The sequence below is a fragment of the Taudactylus pleione genome, unplaced genomic scaffold (genome assembly GCF_031769625.1).
Source record: "Taudactylus pleione unplaced genomic scaffold, aTauple2 ptg000008l, whole genome shotgun sequence".
Lineage (NCBI taxonomy): Eukaryota > Metazoa > Chordata > Amphibia > Anura > Myobatrachidae > Taudactylus > Taudactylus pleione.
The window spans coordinates 4,356,407-4,382,500 of record NW_028284411.1 but is presented as its reverse complement, the minus strand read 5'-3'; the positions used below and the strand labels follow the sequence as shown (position 1 = coordinate 4,382,500).

The window sequence follows — 26,094 nt, the reverse complement described above, 5'->3', positions numbered from 1 at the left end:
ATAATCTGTGTGTTAATCAGAGGTAATATGAAATGTGCACTAGATTGTTACGGTTTATAAAGTACAGCTCCGTGTAATATGATGAGCGCAATATAAAACGATAATAAAGATCAGCTGTTATATTATATGATATTATATTATATGGTATATTATATTATATGAGTATATCGCTGAGCTATTTGGGAATACTGAGCCACATAGGAATTGTAATGGAATATGGGACACACACACTCGGTAATAAGTTAATGTAACCACACACAGATATTGGGGCAGATGTGTGAGGCTCTGGGAAGTGATTAAGTGCAGAGTGATAAACGACCAACCAATCAGCTCCCAACTGTCATTTTGCAAACACAGGGCCTGATTCAGAGACGGACGCTCTGAAAGAGCGCTCGCTCTGAATCAGGGCGTTTTTTTTTTTTTTTTTTTGTGCGGCCTCCTGGCCGCTCGCTTAGCTGTGGGTGACCACCCACAGCTATTGCGAGCGGCCAGGTGATGGTCGCGATGGTCTCAACCATCGTGACCATCAGGGCTTGCGACGAGATCCTTGCGGTAGGGTCTCGTTCCCGCAAGCCCCAGTGAGCTTTCAGCTCTATTAGAGCCGGAAGCTCACCCACTGACATCACAGTGGAGCCGTATCCCAACGGCAGGCATTCCTTCGGTAACGCCTCCGTTCGGCCGGCCAGCCACCCTCCCCGCCCACCTCCAAAACGGGGCAAGCTGTCAATCAAAATCGACAGCTGCCCTGCTTTGGTGCCAGACCCGTATCGACGGAGCGCCCGTCGCTAGCCGGGTCTCGCTCCCGCGTGCGCAGTGGCAAACATCGACCAGCTCGCAAGCGGGTATGAATCAGGCCCACAGTCTGTAACGTGACAGTTGGGAGGTGATTGGTTGGTCGTTTATCACTCTGCACTTTATCACTTCCCAGAGCTTCATACATCTGCCTCATTGTATCTTCCATGCTGACATTTTATATAATACTGTATGTGGTGTCTAAGATTTTTTTTAAGATCTGTTACAACATTATTGTGTAAAACAGGGGTAAGTAACCTGCGACAATACAGCTGCCCTCCCAGCATGCCCTGGTACAGTTACACTGTAATGGAATGTTAAAACTGTGGCACGGCATGCTGGGATGTGTAGTTCCACAGCAGGTGGGAGTTCCACAGGTTGCCTACACTTTTTAGGAGGATACAATTTTATCCATATAGATTTGCATTGTGATTGTGGGTTTTATACAGCCTCGATACAGTAACTATTAAACAGAGAGCTCTGAGGGCTTTATAATATTTAAAGTAGTGTAGGGTGCTGGAAGGTGGAAGCGTAGCCCTGGTAAGGGACGTGACTAGTGGGGATGGGATCGGCAGGAGTTTACACACGCTCCAACATTATACCAATAGGGCCGCCCATGTGTTATTCACCTATTGTATCAGGCAGGTCCAGGAGCTCGTTGTGTTGTAGGTCCAGGTTGGTGATCTGTGTGCAGTTCCCAATCTCTTTCGGCAAGTGCTCCAGTTGATTGTGAGCGACGTCCAGCGTGATTAGGTTACACAACTCCCCTAGAGAGAGAGAGAGAGAGAGAGACTGAATAGACGAGCATGGCTGGGCGCACCCAAGGCTGGCACATAGCTGTGGTATTATGGTTGGACTATTTTGGTTTCAGGAGGCACAAAGGTCGGCATGAGACAATTGGAGTTATTGTCGTTTCGGTTTAATGCACGTTGTTCAGTCACTCACTACCACAGTTATGCGCTGGTGACTTATCACTGCAATCTGGGTTAGGAGCAGAACAGTATGTTATATACCATACATACAGATATATATCCTGAGCACAGTCACTGGTGATTAATCGGGTAAAATTGCTGAATAACGTACATTTTGGAGGGTGATACATTCTACAAGCCCATTTTAAATATAGCAACATGACGACTGATAATACCCCAATAGATGTGACCCCGTCCGTTACATCCCCCCACCACCACCACTTGGCTACAATGCAGGACCTGGAACAATCTGCATTTAGCCATCGGCTGCAGGACTGTGTATAAGGAATTCTGCAGTGACGCTGACAATATATGGTCAGCAATACAGTAAAACAGTGAAGAGGAGGTCAGCAGAGCTTACAATCTAACCATAAGAGAAATATCGCCACAATTCATGGGGACGTCTCCAGAGACCGGACGGTGGGTCACGATATCTATGTGCAGACGAGACAAATGATTACAAGCTGAGGTGAACGCAAGGCCTTCGTAAAAATGCTGAGACGTCTAATACAAAAAAAAAACGTGATTGTATTTGGCTTTTTCACAAGAAAATATAAATTAAAAATAAAGTGACACTGCAATGTACAGCTTTGTTCTCCAACGCAGGACCGCATAATAGGACTTTCAATGGCTAATTGCTACTAGTACTGAATAAAGGCACGCCATATTAATAGCGGACCCTTTCTCTAATTAGGACGCCGTGCCACATTGACCTGATAAATATGATCAATAAATTAGCTTACGGGTGGGTGTTTTTCTTGTAGCTAGTGAGAGTGGCGACATATATATATATATATATATATATATATATATAATATATATATGGGTTAGGTAATTGCTTCCGATATTTCACACTTAGGGCCTGATTCAGAGCCGGACGCTCTGACAGAGCGCTCGCTCTGAATCAGGGCCGGCCTTCTGTTTTTTTTAGAGCGGCCTCCTGGCTGCTCGCATAGCTGTGGGTGACCACCCATAGCTATAGCGAGCGGCCAGGAAGATGGTCACGATGGTCAAGACCATCGGGCTTGCGACGAGACCCTTGTGGTAGGGTCTCATTGCCGCAAGCCCCAGAGTGCTTTCTGCTCTAACAGAGCCGAAAGCACTCCCACTGACATCACTTGTGATGTCAGTGGGGCCGGCCCCAGACGGTAGGCGTTCCCATGGGAACGCCTCCATCTGGGCAGCCACACCCCCATCCCGCCCACCAAAGGGGGCGTGCTGTCACTCAACATCGACAGCACGCCCCCTTTGGTCTGAGACCTGGAGCGGCGGTTTGCCCTTCTGCTCCACGGAAGGTTTCTGTCCTCCGTGAGCTCGCCTTAGGACACCTGCATTACGGTTTAACAGGTGTACCGCCCCAGTCAAACTCCTAAGGGTCTGAATCAGGCCCTTAGTTCGGATCAGAATTACAACAAAAAACACCTCTCAAATAAACATAAGAATTCAATGTATTAAATGAAACAGCTTATTACATCTCTTTCCTTCAATCAGGGATTTGTTGGCTATTTGGAAAGAAACCACCAATATATCTCTCTCTATAACAAATACATTTTATAATAGAGATAGATAGATATATATATATATATATCTATCTATCTATATATCTATATCTGAACCTACTTAGGACAGGGCTGAGCAACCCATGGCACTCCAGCTGCTGTGGAACTACACCTCTCAGCATGCCCTCCAATAGTTTCACTGTCAGGGCATGCTAGAACTTTGGCATGTTGGGATGTGCAGTTCTACAGCAGCTGAAGTAGCATATGCTTCCTACTCCTGATACAGTACAAGACAGAAATGATTAAAGTATTGACCACATGACAAGGGGGCAGCGCGCGTTGTAGGAGACCGGGCGTAACATCCCGCAGGCAGGAGGGTATCACAAAACTGGACTTCGGTCTGGGGAATTTTCAAACCCAGAAAAGGTCAAATGTAAATGGTAATAATGGGAAGATAAGAGGGGAGGTTCAGCGGAGAGTGTGGGATTCTGCATGGGACATCAGATGGGAAGTAGAGGCTTTGGTTCCCCAGCTGTGCAGACTGAGGTCAGCATGAGAAGTTCCCACCCATGTAACGGCAGGAAACACGTCCCATGTATTGTGCCTCTGTGTACGGCTCTCAGACAGCTACTGAAGAAGCCAGAAACCTCTCTGCCATCTGCGGGATTCCGTCTCACCAGGCCAAACCCGACAGGTGGCAGGTTTTCCCAACTCCCGCTCATCAGACTACATGAATTTATCCTATTGCACACACTTGGGGTGTTATATCCAAGCACAATCTAGAGGTGAACTCTGAGGCCCCAAGTCTTTGTAGGTGGTCAGCCTCTGCTGGGACATGTAGTACCACAGATTGCCCTTCCTGTGCATTATATAGCTGCCAACTGGCCGTATTCCAATACCAGTCTGTCACTTAGCACAGGACCAGCGTCTGTGCGCAACTCTCAGCGTCTGGCTTTATAGCGTACAGCAGGGGCTGGCTGGCAACTTTTAGCCTGGGGGCAAATGCATGCAGGCGGCCTTGGCAGAGGAGTAGCATGTAGCCAGGGTGCCCGAAGAAAGTGCGTACTACGGCGCCGCCCCCCCTCAAGTGTTTCAGGGAGGAGGCGGGTCCATATGGGATTAATGTAAGGTAAAAATAAAGATTAGGGCAGCCCCCTGTCGTAGTGCCCATATGCAGTGCCCCCGTGTGCCACAGGAGACAACACCCTTATGCAGGCCTCCAGTAGTGCCCCCAGTAGTGATCCCCCCTATGCAGTGCCCCCAGTAGTAAGCCCCTTATATAGTGCCCCCAGTAGTGGTACCCCCTATGCAGTGCCCCCAGTAGCAGTCCACCACCCATGCAGTGCCCCCAATAGTGGTAACCCTTATGCAATGCCCCTTAAATAGTGGCCCCAGTTGTAGTCTACCCCCTATGCAGTACCCCCAGTATTGCCCTTTATATAGAGCCCCCAGCAGTGGTCCCTCGATGCAGTGCCCCCAGTGGTAGTCCCCTCCCCCCGATGCAGTGCCCCCAGTGGTAGTCCCCTCCCCTTGTAGTGCCCCCAGTAGTAGTAGTACCCCCTTGTAGTGCCCCCAATAGTAGCCCCCCCCACTTGTAGTGCCCCCAGTAGCAGTAGTAGTCCCCCCCTTGTAGTGCCCCCAGTAGTAATCCACCCCCCTGGTAGTGCCCCCATAGTAATACCCCCCTAGTAGAGAGAGACTTCATTAAAAAAAAAAAAAAACACTTACCTGAAACCCCGCTCCTGGTCCCGACGCTGCTACAGGCTCCTCCGCCGCTTTGCATTATGGGAGAGACGTCGTCATGACGACGTCTCTCCCATTACCCACTGCGGGAGCCGGAAGATGGCTCCCGCAGAGGGAGCAGCAGCAGCTGATGAGAGTCTGACAGACTCTGTGGCTGCTGATTACAGCAAACACACAGCTGCCGACTCCGGCGGCTGTGTGTTTGTGCTGTGTAGCGCTGACCGGACTCCGTCCAGTCAGCGCTACACACGAGGTACAGTCTGTGTCACAGTGACACAGACTGCTCGCGGCCCGCATGACGCTGCGGCCCGGGGGGCATATGGCACCCTGCCCCCCGGCCCAGCCCGCCACTGGCGCACAGTAATACTTTCCACTGATTTTCAGTACCTCAGCTGTGTGAATGAAAAGGCTGCATCCCGGGGACAATACCGGCTGCTATCCTGTGTGTACGGACACTTGTACAGCATATGCGTTACAATTAGGTACAGGTGCGTTTTCATACACAGAGTGTCTTCATGCCATAAGGCAAGAGAAGCCGGGCAGGACTGAGACACTCCGAGACGAGCAGCATACTTTCCTTGATGTTATGCGCATCTTAGGGCCGTATTCAATTAGCGGCGATATTTTTGCCAAAAACTGGAGATAAGTTTTCTCCAGACCAGGCGCAAAAAAGCGAAATCCCTATTTTTGACTAAAATTGTGGGGATTTCTTTCAGCACCCTTTGGACACCCCCCTAATAATAAATTATCCCAAAAATTATTTCGTAAGTTGCGCACACTTTGGCGAAAAACGGCTGCGCAATTTTTGGTAAAAAAAAAAACTTTGAAAATGGTTTTAATGTATTGGGTCTGATTTTTTGCGGGGCGGAATTGGTCTTTCGCACGTACAAAAACGCTGCACAACAGAAAAGCCGCAGCCGTCGCAAAACCCACTGCTTAAATTATGCGGGACAGACGCTCTAGTGGCCAAGTCGTCTGGAATCTGGCTTTTGACGCGAATGAAGACTCAGTAAAAAAAAAAAAGGGGACACAATAAAATGACATTGCGGGCCATATTCAATTAGGAGCGAAGAGTCAGCTGCTGGACTTTTCACCGTCATCGCCACTTTCCAGAGGGACAAAGTATCGCGCTCGTGTCCGTGTATCCCCGTATTCAATTCCAAATCGGCGAAAAAGGGGGGCAGCGAATCAGACAGTCGAAAAGTGCTGTCATTTTTGGGGAAATCAGCCTGACACCCCCCATGAGATGCTTTGACATGGGGGTTCACTATGGTTACCCCCGAGTAGCCCTGCTGAACATATTTGGGGTGTTAAACGGTCTCAATAGGTGCAGTTTAGCGTTTTTGCATATGGGGTGACTAATAGCATTTAGCAAGGTTTTTTTTTAAAAAAAATTAGTCGTCCCATCAAATTTGGGGTACCTGAAAATGGGTGCAAGCATATTTTTAAGTGGCTAAAAATCATGAAAAATGCACCTGACGTAACCACCTGCAATTCACACACCTGGGGCGTACTTGGGGACTGTGTCTAGTTCGCTAGTTTTCAAGTTTGTTCCCCAATTATTTTTTTTTTGCCCCCCAAAACTAAAGTACTTTTTTGGGGTATCCAGTGTTTTTTTTCAGAGAATTGTTTTGACACAGTTAAGCTTTGGGGGACTATCCAAGGAGTGCTGAGGGGTTCCTGCACCGTTGCACCCCAAAACCCCAATTCTGCACTTTTTATCGTCACCTATTCATTTTCGCAGGTCCCGATGCATTGACTTTTTCGCACCGGCGAAAAGTTAGAACAATTGATTACGGGGATAAGTGGAAAGCAGCAAAAATGACGTCATCGGCGAAAAAGTATCCCCGATAACGGCTTTTCATCGGCAATTGAATATGGTCCTATGTCTGTGTTTGGGGTGTAGTGTCCTCTAATGTGTGTACTGTGTATAGGTGTACCCGTCCAGTAGGCCCCCATACCCCTTGTGTATAATGATTAACCCATTGCGTGGAAGATTTTCGGAAGGTCGCTGTGGAACGTCCAGCTCTGTGTGGACTCTCATTTTGACCCCAAGATCCGCATTCTGCTCTTTCAGTCTGCTGACTTCCAGGCCAGGAGAGGAGGCCCCTGGGAAGCGGGATGAAGAGATGCCGATATCCTGCCACTGGGAAACTATTTTACGTTAAGGGAAAGGAATGCACTAGAGACTTCATTGGGAGGTCACTCCTCAGGAAGATTACAAGAGAGCAAACAGATTAACCCTCTGCAGCTGAATTCCTGGCCTCTAGTCAGCCATGATCTGACGTATATATTGTTTTTACGTTACCAGTTGTAGGGTACCGTATATACTGTATGCACCCTCCTACAACGCCCCTACAGCTTGCAGAACAGTTCGTACCCCAGATCAGAGAAATTAAAGCTGCAGCTTATTTCCTGGAACACACAGAAATGCACTGCAAGGGCCCTGATAGAATGATTCCTCTAGGAAAGGGTATCTGATGTGCTGTGTGCCCTACGGCTTTGTGCCTCTCACCTCCCCACAGTCAGTGAGCTAATGGCGAGGAGGTGGTCTTCATTACGCTGCTCACTGGATGTAACTCACTGAGCAATAAGGAGGGTCAGTAAACACACTTGTATTGCAGGGGTTATACTAGCAGAGAGCCTGGGAAGCACAGATGTAACAGCTGGAGTGTGAGCCAATACAGCTCTAATCTACTATTACGCACTTTTAATCTGCAATGCCAGGAATATCAGGACTGGTAGGGGCAGAGTTGGAAAATAACACCAAATGGCTGAAAGGGTTACGCCAATCTGCAAATTGACGTCATACATATCCACGGAGGAATGGCGTAACTGCAGCAGGGAATCGTGCGGTTACTTCCTCCTCCTACTACACTTAAAGTGTTTCCTTCTTTTCAAGAAATAAGCAAATGTATTACCTATCGCCTATAATCTTCCTTGTGACCGATTTCTAAATACCCTTCTCGTGGTGCAGTGGTCACAGTCACTAGCGCACAGATATATGGTTACATTAACTACATTAGCTACATTAATTAGACCCAATTGTAGCCCAAACAGATTAAACGGGAAGGCTAGTAACCCAGCCTCATCTGACCAATGTAAGCCTTCAATAGCCTGACCTTGCTTATACTATGCCATTGGCCCAACATGCAGCATCCAACTACATATTAGCAACGGCCGTGAGTGGTCTCCGCAGACCTAGGAGTGTAAATCGCTGAGGCAGTGAATAGATTAACAATAGTCTATATCAGGAGCCTCAGAACAGGACTCTATCGGCCGTTAAAACTTAAAGTGATGTCTCTGCAGAACTAATCTGTGAGTTTCATATTGAAAGGCGTTTTAGAAGGGTTGAGCCAAAACACCGGACCAAGTCCTGCAACTGTGGCAATACTGTGGCAGAGCCTCCCCTGTCAAGAGAGACAAAAGATGAGGCAGCAACAGCTCAGCCTCGCTTCTCTATAGTCAGACACTGCTTGCAGAGCTGGGGGCGGGGCCACACCAAGGGCAGTAAGCTGCACAGAGAGAGCCAATAGAGGCATGCCTCTGAGTATGGGGGGCGTGCCTTGAGCACTGATGGACATCTTGGATGGGTCATGTGAGCAGGAAGCGCACTGCAGTGTTTACAGATCGGAGCTCAGTCAGCAGCAGCAAGAGAAGACACAGTGATGCAAGTAGAAGTATCCATGGATACTGAAGCATAGTGAGGGGAGGGTTACAGTGAGTAGGGGGTGAGACAGGCTCCCAGCACTCAGACCCATCTCCATGTGTGCCTCCCCAGCCATTCACCTCACCGCACGTCACTGGTCCACTACTACAATGTAAATAGACTATGGGCCGTATTCAATTTAGTTTTGCACCCGGGATAAAGTTTCGCCGGACTTTTTGCCTACAATAAGTCTTTTGGCCGCGGAAGATTGGGTGCGTCCCCGCTATTCGCCTTATTCAATTCCAAAAGAAGCGAAAACGGCTACACGCGAAGTTAGAACAGGCAGAAAGTAGTGTCATAATCGGGGAAATCAACCTGAACCCCCCCAAAAAAGATGCACAAACATTGGGGATCAACGTAGATGTGCCAGATTAGTCCTAATGAAACTGTTTGAGGTACTTAAGTTGGTACAATTGCCTCTAGTTAGCGTCTTTGCACAAGGGGTGAAGAACGGCATAAAGCGGGGGGGGGGGGCTTGAGAAAATAAGTAGTCCTGGCAAATTTGGGGCACCTGAAAATGGGTGCAAGCATCTTTTAATGTCTCTAAAGTGAAGTTTTAATGAAAGTGAAATTCCTCCATCATAACAGCACCTGCAATCCCAAAAACACTGACTTTCCGCATAAGCGATAATCGGATGGAATTGAAAACGGCGATAATTTTCTGTCAGTCAAAAAGTCGCTATCGGCGATACTTTTTCGCAGATCTCGGCTTTTCGCTTCTAATTGAATACGGCACTATGTATGCTTCCAGTCTGAGGCACGTGCAAGCTACAGGCCACAAGCTGGATTGGTGTAGAACAGTGGTGTCAAACTCGGGCCCTCCAACTGTTGTGGGACTACATATCCCAGCATGCCCTGCCAGTTTTAGCATGCCCTAATAGCAAAACACTGGCAGTGCATGCTGGGATGTGTAGTTCCAGTGTAGCTGAAGGGCCCGAGTTTGACACCACTGGAGTAGAAACACAGGGGCTGGATTACCCCTCTGCTGTGTTGTGTAAATGTAAGACGCTGCAAGATCCATGTAACATCTTGAACATCTGAACTTCTAAAGAACCTGTACGTTGGGTATCCCCAACACCTCCAACTGAGAATGCGGTTCTTTTTACGGCATTTTCTTGGAGCTCATAAACATCTACATGCTTCCAAAGCACTTGCATCTGATTTGTATTCTGTGACAACCAGATAACTGTTTACCTGTTCTCTGGTTGTCCTGAGTTTGAGTCGAGGTCTCCGAGCTCACCCCCTGCTCGCTAACAAAGCAGCCTTCACCCACTGTAAGTGGTCGAGAGGAATTATCGGTCACATCCACGAGGTGCAGAAGCAGTGTGACCACCTACACGCCCAGAATTCAGCAGTTCCAGGTGCCGAAGGAGGAGCCTGGTGGCGGCAGAATCTCTTACAGCGCAGTAGGTGGAGTCAGTAAACAGAGAGACCCTATACCTCATTAATGGTGAAGTAACCCTAAAGGGTTGTAAGTAATAGGGAAGCCGGGGGCGTGTAAATACGTCTGGTCACAACATGTATCTGTGTATAGTAAAAACAAGAGATATGGTAAGAACTTACCTTTGTTATCTCTGTTTCTACGAAGTCCATAGGGTCCACAGGGTTGACCTTGGGGTATAGCTGGATCTGGATCCACGGGCACCACGCAGTTAAAGCTTTGCTGCTCCCAGGATGCACTTGGGTCCGTCCTCATCTATACCCCGCCCCCGAACACAGGCACCTCAGTTGGTAAGCAGCTAAGGCCGAAGGAGGAGACTAAACAGAGAGAAGGAAGACTGGAACACACAAGAAACCATACTCACAGAAATGGGAGACGGAAAACCGGTGACCATCCACACAGCCCATTTGAAGCCAGGTGCGTCAGGGTGGGCGCCCTGTGGACCCTATGGACTTCGTAGAAACAGAGATAACAAAGGTAAGTTCTTACCATATCTCTTGTTTTCTACTTCAGGGTCCATAGGGGGTCCACAGGGTTGACCTTGGGGATATCCCAAAGCAGTTCAACTAAGGGCGGGGACGCTCCTGTGCTGAAAGGAGTACCCGGCGCCCAAAGGATGCATCCTGAGAGGCGAAGGTGTCAAACGCATAGAACCTCAAAAACGTTTGAATTGAAGACCAAGTGGCCGCCTTACACAGCTGAACAGCGGAGGCGCCACGTCTAGCAGCCCAAGAGGGACCCACAGAACGAGTGGAATGAGCCTTAACAGAGGCTGGCACAGGTAAACCCTCCTGTGCATAAGCCTCACAAATAACGGAACGAAGCCAACGGGCTAACGTTTGCTTGTTGGCAGGCCAACCCCTCTTGTGAAAACCGAAGAGGACAAACAAAGAATCCGACTTCCTAACCGAAGCAGTCCGGTCCACATAGATTCTAAGTGCCCGGACTACATCTAAGGAAGCCTCACCAGCTGAAAGATCAGGTGACTGAAAAGCTGGCACAACAAGTTCCTGATTAATGTGGAACTTTGAGACCACTTTGGGCAAAAACTCAGGACGCGTGCGGAGCACCGCCCTGTCCTGGTAAAAAATCAGAAAAGGAGGGCGACAGGAAAGCGCCCCCAATTCTGACACCCTCCTGGCAGAAGCAATTGCCAGGAGAAAAATGGTCTTAAACGTCAGCCACTTGAGCTCCACCGACTCAAGCGGCTCAAAAGGAGGACCCTGCAAGACCCGCAGTACCACCGCCAAGTCCCAAGGAGCCACCGGAGGCACGAAGGGAGGCTGGATCCTGAGAACACCTTGGAAAAAGGTGTGAACATCTGGCAGTGTAGCAATCCGTCGCTGAAACCACACGGACAAAGCAGACACATGAACCTTCAGAGAGGCCAGGCGTAAGCCGAGGTCCAAACCAGATTGAAGAAACTCCAAGATTCTGGAAACCCGGAACACCTGCGGATCATAGTTTCTGGATTCACACCACTGAAAATAAGTGCGCCACACCCTGTGGTAAATCCGCGCGGAAGCAGGCTTGCGTGGACTAAGCATGGTACCAATGACCGAACTGGAGAAACCCCTAGACCTCAAGACGGCTGTCTCAAAAGCCACGCCGTCAAAGACAGCCGACCAAGATCCGGGTAAAGGCAGGGCCCTTGAGACAACAGGTCCCGGCGCTGAGGGAGAAGGTACGGAGCGTCGATGGAGAGGCACCGCAGATCGGAGTACCAAGGATGTCTGGGCCACGCCGGAGCTACCAGCACGAGCGTGCCGCCGTCCTGCTTGAATTTCCGCAGAACCCGAGGAAGCAGGGATATCGGAGGAAACAGATATGCCAGGAGAAACGTCCATTACACCGACAGTGCGTCTACCAGACAGGCGTCTGCGTCTCTTGTCCTTGACCCGTAAACGGGCAACTTGTGATTGTGACGGGAGGCCATCAAGTCCAGCTCCGGCAGCCCCCACCTGTCCACGAGTAGCTGAAACACCTCTGGGTGAAGCGACCATTCCCAGGGATGCACGTCGTGACGGCTGAGGAAGTCCGCCTCCCAATTGAGGACTCCGGGAATGAAGACTGCCGAGATCGCTGGAATGTGACACTCCGCCCAAGCAAGAATGCGAGACACCTCCGACATAGCTGCCCGACTGCGAGTTCCCCCTTGGTGGTTGATTAACGCCACCATGGTGGCATTGTCGGACTGCACCTGAACCGCCCTTCCGTGAAGAGCGGGGCCGGACGACTGCAGGGCCCTGTATACTGCCCGCAGTTCCAGGATGTTGATGGGGAGAAGTGCTTCTTCCACGGCCAACGACCCTGAAGCGATAATGAGCCGGTCACTGCCCCCCAACCCCGGAGACTGGCATCCGTCGTGAGCAGGACCCAGTCCGGGATCCAAAAGGGGCGCCCCTCGACCAGATGCGCTGTCTGAAGCCACCAAGCCAAAGACTGCCGAACCTCCGGGGACAACACCAGCATCTGACAGCGGATCCGGTGAGGTAACCCGTTCCATTCCGATAGAATCAGCCCCTGCAGGGGCCGGGAATGGAACTGGGCAAATTCCACCATGTCGAATGTCGACACCATGGACCCCAGAACTCTCATAGCCGAATGGACCGACAGGCGGCAACTGCTCAGGCAACTGTGTATCCGCAGCTGCAGGGAGACCTTCTCCGGAGTCAGGAAAATCCGTTGCTGACGAGAATCCAGCAGGGCTCCCAAATGAACCATCCGCTGTGATGGAATCAGGGAGGACTTCTTCCAATTTATCAACCACCCGTGTGCTTGAAGACAAGCAATGGTCAGGTGGAGATGTCGAAGAAGCACCTCCGGGGAGCTCGCCAGCAGCAGAAGATCGTCCAGGTACGGCAACAGACGTATACCCTGACCCCGAAGGTGGGCAGCCATAACTACCATCACCTTGGTGAACACCCTTGGAGCCGTGGAAAGGCCAAAAGGCAACGCCCGAAATTGGTAGTGATGGTTCAGGATAGCAAACCTCAGATACCGCTGATGTGCCGGTGCCATGGGCACATGGAGATAGGCGTCCTGTATATCGAGGGAGACCATATAATCCCCGGGTTCCATCGCCAGAATGATGGAACGTAACATTTTCATCCTGAACTTCGGAACTCTGAGGTATCTGTTCAGAGACTTCAAATTCAGGATAGGGCGATAAGAACCATTGGGTTTCTGCACCAGAAACAGAGTAGAATTGTACCCCGTCCCGCGCTGAGACTGCGGAACGGGAATAATGACCCCTGCTTGTAGCAAGGATTCTATAGCTACCTGAATCTGGCCAGCTTTGGTCTTGTCCAGAGAAGGACTCGTGCAGAAAAACTGGTGGGGCGGCCTGAACCGAAAAGACAGGGCGTACCCCTGAGAGACTACTTCTCGAACCCAGGCATCCGTGGTGGTATTGTGCCAACACTGGGCGAATTGGAGAAGTCGGCCTCCCACTCTGGGGTCCCCCAGAGAGAGGCCCGTCCCATCAGGCAGCAGGCTTATCCTCCTGCTTGGAAGAAGGGTGCCGAGCACTCCATGCCTGCTTCTTGGGCTTGGGTGCGGCCTTGGTCGCCGAATGTCTAGGGAAGGACTGGCCCTTGGCCTTACCCTGAACCCGAAAGGCAGAGCTCCTCACTTTAGCCGGCGCAGAGGCCGAAGGGAGGAAAGCCGACTTGGACTTAGCCAAAGTATCCACTATTTTGTCCAAATCCGGACCAAATAGTAAATCACCATTAAAAGGCAAGGCCTCCAGACCCTTTTTTGAATCTGCATCAGCCCTCCAGGACCTCAGCCACAGGGAGCGCCGAGCAGACACCGCTGCAGCCGACACCCTAGAAGTGAGCAGGCTGGCATCCAAAGACGCTTCCCCGATATAGGAAGCTGCATCCCGCATATGTCCCACTAACTCTCTCTGGATATCCGGAGCCTCATCAGGAAAGGTACCCTCCAAAGCATTGGCCCAAGCCTCAATGGCTTTAGCCACCCAGGAGATAGCCATGGACGGGCAAGCCACCGCCCCGAAAAGAGAATAAATGGACTTTAAACAAGTCTCCACCATCCTGTCCGTGGGATTTTTCAAAGAGGAGATAGACGGCAATGGCAGCATCGCGCTTTTGATCAAGCGGGTAACGTGGGAATCCACCGCCGGCGGAGTCTCCCATTTCCTGCAATGAGCTTCAGGAAAAGGATAGTTCGCCGCCAACCTCTTCTGTGGATGGAACCTCTTACTGGGTAATTGCCAGGCCGCCACCATATGATCCGTTAATTGATCAGACAGGGGGAACACAGTTGAAGTCACCGTGGCCATTTTAAAATTAGGAAACTTCGACCTAGGAGCCGGCGCATCATCCTCAACATGTAGAATAGCCCGCACCGCCCTAACTAAGGCTGGAACATTAATGGAGGACTTAGCTTCCACCTCCTGCCCCATGGCATCAGAGTCCTCATGGATTTCTCCATCATCTGAGGACACTTCCGAGTCCGACAACTGCGCAGCTAGTGAACTCACAACCGGACGTTTAGACGCCCTTGGTGGCACATCACTTTGCAACATCAACTGAAACGCCGAGGATGAAGCCGCCAGACTCTGTACGGAGCTGGAGAGAACATCCACCCAAGGCGGAGGAGCCGTCGGAGCAAATCTCTGCAAAGGCACTACAGACTGACGCGTCACTGGGGGAGACTGCACATACACAGGCAGTCCCGAGTAAGGACCCACAGTCTGGGCCCCGGGGGGAGACCGCAATATTTGCGGAACACCCGGGAAATGGGGGATGGTGGGCTGAGGCAACGCCCTAGAAGGGACCGCTGATGGGACCGATAACCGGTCCGCAATAGACGCCAGCACCTGTGAAAAAATCGCCCAAGGAGGGCCCTGTGACACAGGGGGGTTGGAGGGGCCCGGTACCAGCTGGCACCGCCCGCACAGACCATCCTGAGATAAGTCCTCCCCATCAACTCCAGCAGCACAGCGTCTGCAGGAAAACAACACAGGAGCCACAGAGCGCTCAGTCTCCTCATCAGACATGATACCGTAAATACACAAGAAATACGTATCACCAGAGGAATTACGGTTTTAACACCCGCGCACTCACCAGTATGCGACACAACAGCCCAGATATGGTACTGTGTAACACACAACGGTATGTGACTGACCCCACAAATACGTGATTTATATAAGTGAGGGTATCAGAAAAACGCCCTTCCCCCACACACCTGCGGGCCGTAGGAGAAGGAAAGGGATAGTTATAAGCTGACAGTAAGGAGAATAAGTCACAGACAGGCAGCACTAGCAATAGTCACATACAATGCAGAAAAGTTAGTACTCACTGCACCTTCCACTACAATCAACCGCCCAGATTCAGTGTCTGGGAGGGCTATAGCGCTGTGTACACTGTCCTTTAGCAGGGGAGAGGTACACAGGGGGACCGGTCCACTTGATACCGCCTGGAAGTCTGCGATGCCTGCCAGTAAAGATGGCTGCCGGAGACCTCAGTGGAGTGGCCGAGAGATAAGAGCAGCTCAGCGACGCCAGACTGCTAGTTGAAAGGCGCGCTGAGCTGAGGGGAGGAGCCGCTAGACAGGGAAGGCTGCCTCCCCTGGCTAGCAATTAACCCCCGGGTTGCCGGTCCCGCTACCAGCCTGTTACCCTGGTGGTCTAGCGGACACGCGGGGTATTCCTCTATAGAGGGGGAGCCCGCCGCCGCCGCTAGCGCCGCCGGTCTGTCCCCAGAGACCGGAGGCTTCTGACTGCATATAAAGTATCCGCGGGCCGCCGCACGCGGCAACCCGCGGCTTACCTGATCCCCGTCGCGTCCGGCAGCAGTCAAGGGAGTCCCCAGAGCCCGGCTAGTACAGGCTCTGGGGTCCCGTCGCGATCCCCAGAGCTGTACTGGCGTCGCGGCGCCAGCGGGGAGAAGGAGCGGCAGCGTGGACGTCCTAAAGGACAGTCTGATGCTGCCGCTCTAAAAGTGTAAAAAAAGTAGAAAAAAATAAAAAAATTCTCTTTTAAAATAAAGCTATGGGGCTGCTCCTGCAGCCCCACTGCGACAGGGTGACCTGACTCCGGCCGGGCACCAACTAAAACTGAGGTGCCTGTGGTCGGGGTATAGAGGACGACGTACCCAAGTGCATCCTGGGAGCAGCAAAGCTTTAACTGCGTGGTGCCCGTGGATCCAGATCCAGCTATACCGCAAGGTCAACCCTGTGGACCCCTATGGACCCTGAAGTATAAATCATGTGTGTACCAAGCTGGAGATTGTCCCATGTATGACAACCAATGAAGTATACATTCTGCAGTGAATCCTGGACCAAGTTGCATTAAAGGCTTGAGAGCCTTAGCGCAACAAAACACAATTAAAAAGTTTAAAGAGGGAAAATATATACATACAGTTCGATTAACTTGCCAATTATTAGTTGCTTGTAGCAATACAAACATAGGAGTCACAGTACTTGTATAGGTACAGCTGTCCTGTGCAGGGATAGGAGAACGATGAGAACCGTTCTTGGGATGAATGTCTTGTGGTTATTGATCAGAGCACATAATAAACTACAAGATATTGACTGTTCTACAGCGCAGCCGTTTGTAATACAACCCGAACCCACAACACTGGCCTATAAATATCAATGGAAGTGCAATCACCTAAATTACACGCGTGCAATATGAAAACTGTATCCAAATATCAGCCTATGGGAGAACAACTACTCAGATTCCTTATAGGTACAGCAGCCCAAAAGAAAGGGCTTGCGGTTTCATAGGTAACATATGCCTGTACAGACGGCATAGTGACAGACTTCTAAACAACGGAACAGCCAATTTATGTTATAACTTATAACCACTTTAACGGACATAGGGCCTGAATCAGAGACGGACGCAATGCCGATATTTACGCAGAATGAGCGGTTGTTTGAAAACGCGCTGCAGATGTTGTGCAATTCCATTCGTATAGAGAAACCATTTGCAATGTGAGTGGACATGCAGTCAGCATTTGGAGGTGATAACGGGGGGGGGGGGGGGGTTAGAAGAACGTAGGCGTGTCTGACCATGTGAACACCATTACATGGGCGTGCGCAAATTAGTCATTGCGATCTCTTGCGTGTCAGGAGAGCTGCAGTGTTTGCAGCTGGTCAGACTAGACTTACATGCTGCATGACTACCCGACGTGAGTCGATGTTACTGATGTTTACGCTGTCGTACCCCATCGGACGGCTATGAGAAGGCAGCAGCGGACGGCCCTATGCTGGGCTGTGGCTTTGGAAGGCAATAGCATATTTTAGCAACTGCAATCCGTGAGTGAACGCAGTTGCGATTGCATTAGCGTCCGTCTCTGAATCATACTACGCTAGGAGACAAAGAATGCAGATTTTGGTGAGGGATGACCAAGGGATTCTTTTACCTTATATTGCAATGCATCATGCCTAAAGGTGCCCATACATCTGCGACGGCTCGCCGGGATGCGACCGGAAATTTCCGATCGCCATCGGATATTTCCGATCGCCCATCATTGATGTTCTGCGATCAGTGGCTGGATCACAGACATTTGACATGTTAAGTGTCCCCGATTTGACGATTGCGATAAACTTTTGATCGCGATCGCCAAATCGTCGAAATCCGACATGATGGATTTTTGCGATGCCGGGTTGCGGCAATCCATCGCAGAAGTATGGAGCCCATTAGGGGGGAATGCAATTTTCTTTTTGTGCGCCTATAAGTAACGGGCGCCTGACAGTGACGTCCATTACTCATTGCGCTTGTCGCGCTCAAATGTACCAGGTTTAGCCACATAAAGCAGCTAAAACCATCTAAAGTCCTGGTTAGAGCGCCCAAAACAGACTTTAAACGGATTTCTGCTCGCCACCTCAGAAGGGTGCAAGCAGAACTCTCGGCACACATGGCACTCATGCCCAACAATACACTTGCTCCGTTAAGCGCACAAAATAGACAATAAAATTCCCCCTCCCTAACCCCTCAGAATTAATTTCACCGGTCACCTAAAGTATATACAGCGGGGTCTGAATCTGAGTCGCAACAACTTAGAACGCGGCTGCACCAAGCTACATTTTTATACTGTGCCAGTGTCGTGGGCTGCATGCACATCTTAGCAAACATACGCGCCATTCAGAGCCGACGCATCTCAGCTGTTTCTCACTGGTAACTGGGAAGCAGCGAATGTGAATGCGTGCACGAATACCGTCTCGTGGGTGTGTAGCCAGAGTGACTCACTACGGTTGTGTGTTTGCATTGTGGACGCCAAATTCCTCCAGACCTCCGGCACAAAGCATGGGGTAGGTGTAAGCGGCAATAAGTGTAATGGCTGCCCTGGCGTACGGAAGAGTGGCGCAGAGCGAGCGCGTAGATGTGTATCGTCACATCATCCGTTTGCAGCGGGTGTCCAAAATTGCGTTCACATTCGGTACGACTCAGAACCAGGCCCAGAGACTGCACCGGTACGTATGAGAACGCCGTCTTTCCGCTCACTAGGGGACCTGTGTTTATACATATATACGGCCAAATGTCACCGAGCCTCTGAGTACTGATGGGCTTCCAGTGTGACGGTGACGGGCGTCATACATCAGCAGGATGAACATCGCCTTACCGATCTCTGCCGGCAGCTGCTTGATCTTGTTCTCCCGGATGCTCAGCATCGTAAGCTTCGTCAAGGTTTTGATGTCCTTCTCCACAGTAGTGAGACGATTAAAGCGGAGAAAGAGCGTGGTGAGGGAGCTCAGCCTGTACACCACGGCGGGTATCTCTCGTAGCTTATTATGCCGCAAGTCCAGCATGCGCAGCTTCTTCAAGCTGTCCAGAGAGTCCGGCAAGCTGGTTAAAGAGTTCTCGCTAAGAGCCAGCGTCACCAAGTTCACCAGGCTGCCCACCTCCGCTGGCAGCGACGGCAGCTTGTTACCGTATAAATAAAGTTCCGTTAGTTGCGTCAGCTCTTTGATGGAGACGGGAAGCTGGTGAATGGACTTTTTGGCCAAATCCAGGCGCGTGGAATTCTCTTCCCGACATTTGTTCAGTTCCTTAATCACCTCGGCGTTGCTGGCCTTTTTACGCATCCCGGGCGCTGGGTTCGGACGTTTTATCGTGTTGTCCACGGAAAAAGCCACACCGGGCTGCCCTGCACTCGCGTCTTTCTTTCCTTCTTTGGCATCTTTCACTTTGGTCTTCAGGTCCTTGTCTTTGCTCTCTTTCACGGGACCCCCCGAGGCCTTGGGCTCCTTTTCACGGTCCTTCACCGTGGCCGGCCCTTTGGGCTCTTTATCCTTGGGGTCCTTGTCTTTTCCTATGCTGCCACTCATGGTGATGAATTGCAAGCCAAGAACCTCATGAACTCCAGGTGGGCACACAGCGCATGAACAATCCTTTGTCTCGAAAACAAAATTAGTAGACGCGGTTGAAAAAAAAATATCCCTCCGCTACATATTGTATCCCAGAGAAGATCCGTGGTCAACAAACCAAGGACGACGGAAACATTGAAGAGAAGGCTCGCAGGTTAGACCATCTGAATAAAAAACAAAGAAAAAAACATTGTAAGACAAATGCAAAAGGGTCACAAATAAAGAACACGCTTCACTTCTATAAATGTTGGTCGCCGAAGTCTTTTGTCTGTCGCAGGGGATGGGATCTTACAGTTACAATGAAACGTCCCGAGAAATAGCGACAGAAATAAAAGGCACAGATCTGAAGTTAATAAAGGTTTTACTGCGCGTGGAATGTTCTATAAAACAAATGATGGAAAATCAAACTCCATGTTAAGAAAATATATATGTTCATTAAGATTTTTATGGCATAGGCCACGTACAATAAAACCTTTTAAATTGATCTTTGTTAAGTGCGGCCTCTAATTTGTATTTGGATATCTAAAGGGACTGGGCGAAATAAAGAACGCCCTGCAACGGTCCGCTGCGTGCATGGGCGGTGATAACACATCTCTAATGCTTGAGCAAAGCACCTCTTAGGTCTTGTTTAATCAGCAGCAATATAATTTGTTAATATAATAATGCTCAACTATAAAACGATTCATCGTGCCTATACTGGGAGATTGCTGCAGAGATTCAGAACTTGGGCAACTGACTTGCTAAGTAACATCTTACCCTGCCCACCCGGGCCTCTGACCAAACTCATCCACCCTGAGGGGGAACCTCTCTCCTGCCATCCAATCAGATGACACTTTTCATTTAACTGCCCTCCCAGCGGCAACTTCCTAAACAAGGGTCGCGTCCAATGAATTAAGTGCTGCTTTGAATAAATAGTTCAGAGAGCTTGGAGAATCCGGAAGGTTGTGCGCTGATGGAGCTTGCGAACTGCGTGGGGGCAAAATCCTATTTGCATGGAGATCACTATTATTGACAGGCATAGATACTGACACTGTAACAGAGGGAGGTGATGGAATAGATCTTGCGGAACACAATGTGTGCGTACGCCTAAGCGTCACACATTACCGGCTACAGCATACTATGTTTGGGACCCGCATGGACAATGTCTGCTAATGTTGAGCGTCTGGAAAGTTTCAAGGCTCTTTCTACCAGACATCCCAACTATTCAACAAAACATACAAATCTACAAACAAAAAATATAAATGCTTTTATAGTAAACATAGTTTAAGTGCCTGCGTGATCTTTGCTTCCAAGCAAGGACTAATACAGACGCGCAACAATTTCCGTTCCAGCTTGAAAATCCCCAACAGTTCACACAGTATTCAGAGCGCTGTCCTGTGCTGCCATGTCTGAGGGAACGTCAGACCGACCAATAGAAGATGGGTCACTCGGAGTAAGCACCAGCCACGTGCAGGGACAATAGTACATCACATACCAGGGCAGGAGAAACATGAAGTAACACAGTAGGAGTTTGTTTGGCCATAAAAGCATTAAATGACCCTGTGTACTTTACTTTCAAGCCCAAATACATCAATTTGTAGTTATGCAAAAGAAAGAAAAAAAAAAGAGATATAGAAGCTTTGAGATAACAAAGTTTTGGTAAATTCTTAAAGTCCTTCAAAAGATGTCCACAGTACACTACCATATTTCTGTAAGAGTCCGTTACACCTCATAAATCACGCGTTTTACATATTCATCCACATTTTCTGCAGCCTGTCCACATGTAAATCTATACAGAAAATAAATTATATATAATAAACGCACACAATATACTGTATATAACATGAGTATGTGTGATTGTGTATATATATATATATATATATATATATATATATATATATATATGTATGTATGAGATAGATATATATATACATACACACACACACACATACATACATACAGGATGTAGTCAATAGACCGGCGGACTAAATGCCTCCAGTCTATATCCCAGCTGTGGAAGCCCGACATGGGACTTAAGATAGACATCGAAATACAGAACGCCTATCTTAATCCCGACGCCTGAATGCTGACAGACACCGGACCGAATGAGGCAAGTCTGGGCATCCTTAGCAGTTAGCCGCGGGGGGGTTATGTTTATCGGGGGGAGTTTGTGAGGGTTAGGTTTAGGCACCCCACGGGGGAACTTAAGCACCCCCAAGGGAGGGGGTTAGGGGTATATATGTATGTATGTATGTATATATACATACATACACACACACGCAGAATATAGAAAATGCAGGTGCACACACTAAGCATTAGGAGTACTGATAATCCAAACAATTTATAATAAGCTCTAATAATTAACATGGAGTAAAAATAAGGTTCTTTTGGCCAAAAATGTATGCACACCTACCACGTCACGGTGAACCTCAGGTGGATCAGTAACATCCCTAATACTGACATTATATACATGTATCCAAGACTTGCCTATAATAGTGCCAATTCCAATGTGTAGACTGAAATGCGAGAGCCTATCACCTAAGGGCAGGTGTGAGGGGTGCTAGTACCAGGCAGGAGTCATTGCTACCATCACATGTACATCATATGCACAAATACAGAGGAAGGGAGGGGTCTGCACTGCACACCCTAATTTTACACATAAGAGGTAGCACTTCGGTGTAAAATTAGGGTGTGCAGTGTAGGCTCCCTTGATACCCTGGTAGCATCTGCAACAGAACAATGAAACTAAAAGGGGAGATTACCAGGGCTTTAGTATGAGAGGCAAAGGGGAAATAAACTGGTAAAACCTGAAAGTTGGATGAAGTTTCTCCAATCACGGAATAATCAGAGGATTAAAGAGAGAAAATTAAACACTTTCACCTGTTTTGTCCCCAAGTTCAGTTATAAATAGGACAAGCTGTGCGGACGGTGAAGTAACTCACTAGCAATGTGGTATTTATAAAAAATAAATAAATACAAAATGCCAAGAATTCCAAAGATGCAGACTCCGGTCTAACACGTCCTCCCCCAGCACGGTGCGCGCAGGTCAGTGTTTGTACTGCAGATCTAAACACGTCACCTGATGTGGTGATACTCGGCGGTCACAGCGAAGGGCAAGTACTCCTATAGGCCACGCCGGCGCCCCAGCCTGCGATTCTAATGTTCTATTGATACCAATGACAGACTTCCCTTGAGTTTGCATGCGGGATGACCTTTGAAGTGCTCTTGGATGCCAGCAAAATATTCCTAATATAAGCACAATACAACTTATGGTACCCATGTACACGCCTCTCCCGATTGTGTCTGTCCCCCCAATCAGTAAGCACAACGCAAACTGTGTCCACACCTATTCCTGGCCAATTGTTCCCAACTCTGACACTTTTCCTTTAATAAAGAGAATTACTCACTGGATGCCGTCATATCTGGGAGAATCTGACGCACATCCAAAGGCACCAAACTGATACAATAAACTTGAATTGTTAGTTGCAATGTAGACTACAACAGATTATTTTTTTATTTTATTTTTAAAAACCTCTTTTACCCGTCTCCTATCACCAAGTATCACTTTCAGACACAGATAATGCGCTAGGACTGATTCACGATAGATTATTAATCCCTTTACTGCTAATGAATAATCAGCCTCTCCCCCAAGAGCAACATAGTATTGAAGACAGAACCACTCCATGTATTCCCAGCAGCCTGGCAAGCCTGGCACCTCACAGCCAAGAGACTGGCACAGGGAGCAAAACACTGTAACTGGACTCTCTCCCTCTCAGGCGGGTCTCCTGCCAACATCCAACACACCGACACCAACTCGTCACAGAGGACATGCTATGCACTATCATACTGACATACAATGTTACACAGGTATAAACAAGCAGGGCAGTTTCACAACACACAGGTGGGACAAATTATTACTATTTTATTGTATTTAGGAGCAGTAATTAATATAGCACATATATATCACAGCGCTTTACAGATACAAGTCATTTGCATCAGTCACTGCACCAGGAGAACTTACAATCTATGGCCCTGATTCAGAGGCGCTCGCTATTTGCAAGCTCTCGCTCTGAATCAGGGCGGGCCGTTGATTTTTTTCCCCGGCCTCCAGGCCGCTCGCTAAGCTGTGGGTGACCACCCACAGCATTAGCGGGTGGGCCTGGCGATAGTCGCGATTAACGCGACCGTCGGGCTTGCGACGAGACCCTTGTGGTAGGGTCTCGTCCACCGCAAGCCCCAGTGAACTTCCTCCGCGAAAACGCCTTCCTGCTCCTTCTGAATCGCCTCCATTTGGGCAGCGACCCCCCCCCGACCCGCCTACAAAACGGGGCAAGCTGTCGATCAACATCGACAGCCGCCTCGTTTTGCTGCGAGCCCCGAGCGAGTGAAGTTCTCACTCGCTCCAGGGCTCGCGTGCGCACTGGCCGACAATCGACCCGCTCGTGAACGGGTCTGTATCAGGCCCTACTATGTTTGCTACCCCCTGAACACACATACACACTTGGAATTTTTTTTTTGTCAGAATTCAATTAACCACCAGTACGACTTTGGAGCGCGGGAGGAAACCGGAGCAGCTCCCAGCAGTAAACATGGGGACAACAAACTCACTCCACACAGATGAGGCCTTGGTAGGATCGAACCCAAGCCCTCAGTGCTGTGAGGCAGTAATGCCAACTACTAAAAACAACAGAACCTAAAAGACTGGGAGCAGACTACTTTCTGCAGAAAAGACCCCACACAGTGACAGTGCACATACCGCTGTGCAGAAAAAAATTTTGATCGAAAAAACAAAACGTGCAGTTCCTCTATTCTGCCAGGGGTGTTGCTCTGGTGCTTCTAGCACACTCAGCTAATGCAACAAACTGCTGAGATTAAGCAGTTTGTGTGCTAGAAGCACCAGATCAGACAGCGAACCCCCACAGACAAGTTAGCGTTCCCGCTAGGCTGTTTCAGCGGGGCGCCGCGTCCTGCCCTCCAGCGTGGCGCCCCACTGATAACGCCAGCGGGTTCTGTCCTCTACCTGCGGTTCGCAGTGCTCCGTGGGTGGGGAAAAAGGAAGAGCAGCTGTCCCCACCGGTGAATGGACGCCGGGCGCATGGGGGTTGCCCGGCATGTCCGTACGTGCCAGGCACGCCTCCCAAGAGTAACGAAAAGGGGACGAGTCATAAAGACACGCCCCCCTTTTCATTGACCACACACCCTTTCGGGCACGGGTGCACAGAAGTGCCCTTGCTCTAGGTCCGGCGCCCTGCCTGCCACCGAACACTACAGGATATAGGAACTGCACAGGTTTTAACAGATGCAGGGTGCAAAAGTGAACACTAGGGTCAATTCAATATGCAAGTGTGCAAAAACAGCAAATTATAAGTTACCGATAGTTTTGTTTCTTCGAGTTACCTCATTGCAGCCACTATTCTGGTTTTGATCCCATTCCCCTAGTATTAGACAGATAGTTTATTCCCCTTTTTAGGGTCCTCTCACTTAAAGTATATAGGTTCCCTCCCCCTATACCTCCTTAGTCTTTTGAGTGTCACATCACCTTTTTGGGAAAACACACATTAGGGAGGGTATATTATGGGCTGCCAAGAAGTATCTGGAAGAAACGTAATTATCGGTAAGTTATAATTTGCCGTTTTCTTCTTCTTACTTCATGTCAGCCATTACTCTGGGATATACCAGAGCATAATATATACGGGAAAGGAATAAATAGTCAACAGCAACAAAGTTCAATGACTTTATTCAAGCCACTGCCCCTCTGAGGACATGACTTCCAAAGTGGGCTTCTGACACATCCGAAGCATAATGCCTTAAGGAAGAATGAACCGATGACCAGGCAGCCGCTGCACAGATGTCTTTCACAGATACTTCAGCCTTCTTTGCCCATGAAGCCGCCATTGCCCTGGGCGAGTGTGTCTTAATATTCTCTGGAGCTTTACGCCCGCTTCCCTCATACATAAACGTCATCATTTGTTTGATCCATCTTGCGATAGTCTGTTTCCTGGGAGCTCCACCTTTCCTTGCACCCGTGTGTTGGACAAACAAATGTTTAGTATTCCAAAATTCTTGAACTCTGTCTAAATGGGGAGAAATCACCCGGTCACTAATCTAGCACATGCCGTGTCTCTATTTTTGGGTTGTGGAAAAAATGAAGGTAAAGTAATTTCTTGGTCTAGATGAAATCTTGATACCACTTTTGGTATGAAATTTGGATTTGCCCTGAGGACAACTTTATCTAGTAGGATATTTAATTAGGGCTCTTCTTGAAGTTCAGCTATTCTTCATGATGAAGTGATAGCGGTTAGAAAAGCTACTTTCCAGATTAGCAGTTTTAATGGAATCTCATGTAATGGTTCGAACTGGGGCAACATTATGCAATCAGTATAAGGTTCAAGTCCCGCGGGGCTAAGGACGGCCCAACTTGAGATTGTATTCTTTTCATTGCTTGGCAGAACATCTTTACAATATTCTCAATCTTCTGTCCAATAGAATACTTAATTCTGCTATTTGTACTTTAATGGTTGAAGTCACCAGACCTTTTTCAAACCCATTATGTAGAAACTGCAGCACTTGGGGTGTATCGGCCTTCATCAAGTCAAATATTGAGCCAGCCCAAAATATACA

General features: G+C 49.1%; 1 protein-coding gene across 3 annotated transcripts in view; it reads right to left on the bottom strand.

Moving 5' to 3' along the window:
• The window catches only part of SHOC2 (SHOC2 leucine rich repeat scaffold protein), a 94,643-nt gene that overhangs the window by 26,994 nt on the left and 41,555 nt on the right, over positions 1–26,094 (bottom strand). For all 3 annotated transcript variants that reach the window (XM_088464852.1, XM_088464859.1, XM_088464866.1), the window contains 2 exons: positions 18,750–19,658; positions 1,422–1,559 (listed from right to left, as the gene is read on the bottom strand). In XM_088464852.1, the coding sequence (XP_088320978.1) occupies positions 1,422–1,559; positions 18,750–19,455 (844 nt within the window). In that variant the 5' untranslated portion in view covers positions 19,456–19,658. The remainder of the gene's footprint in view (positions 1–1,421; positions 1,560–18,749; positions 19,659–26,094) is intronic.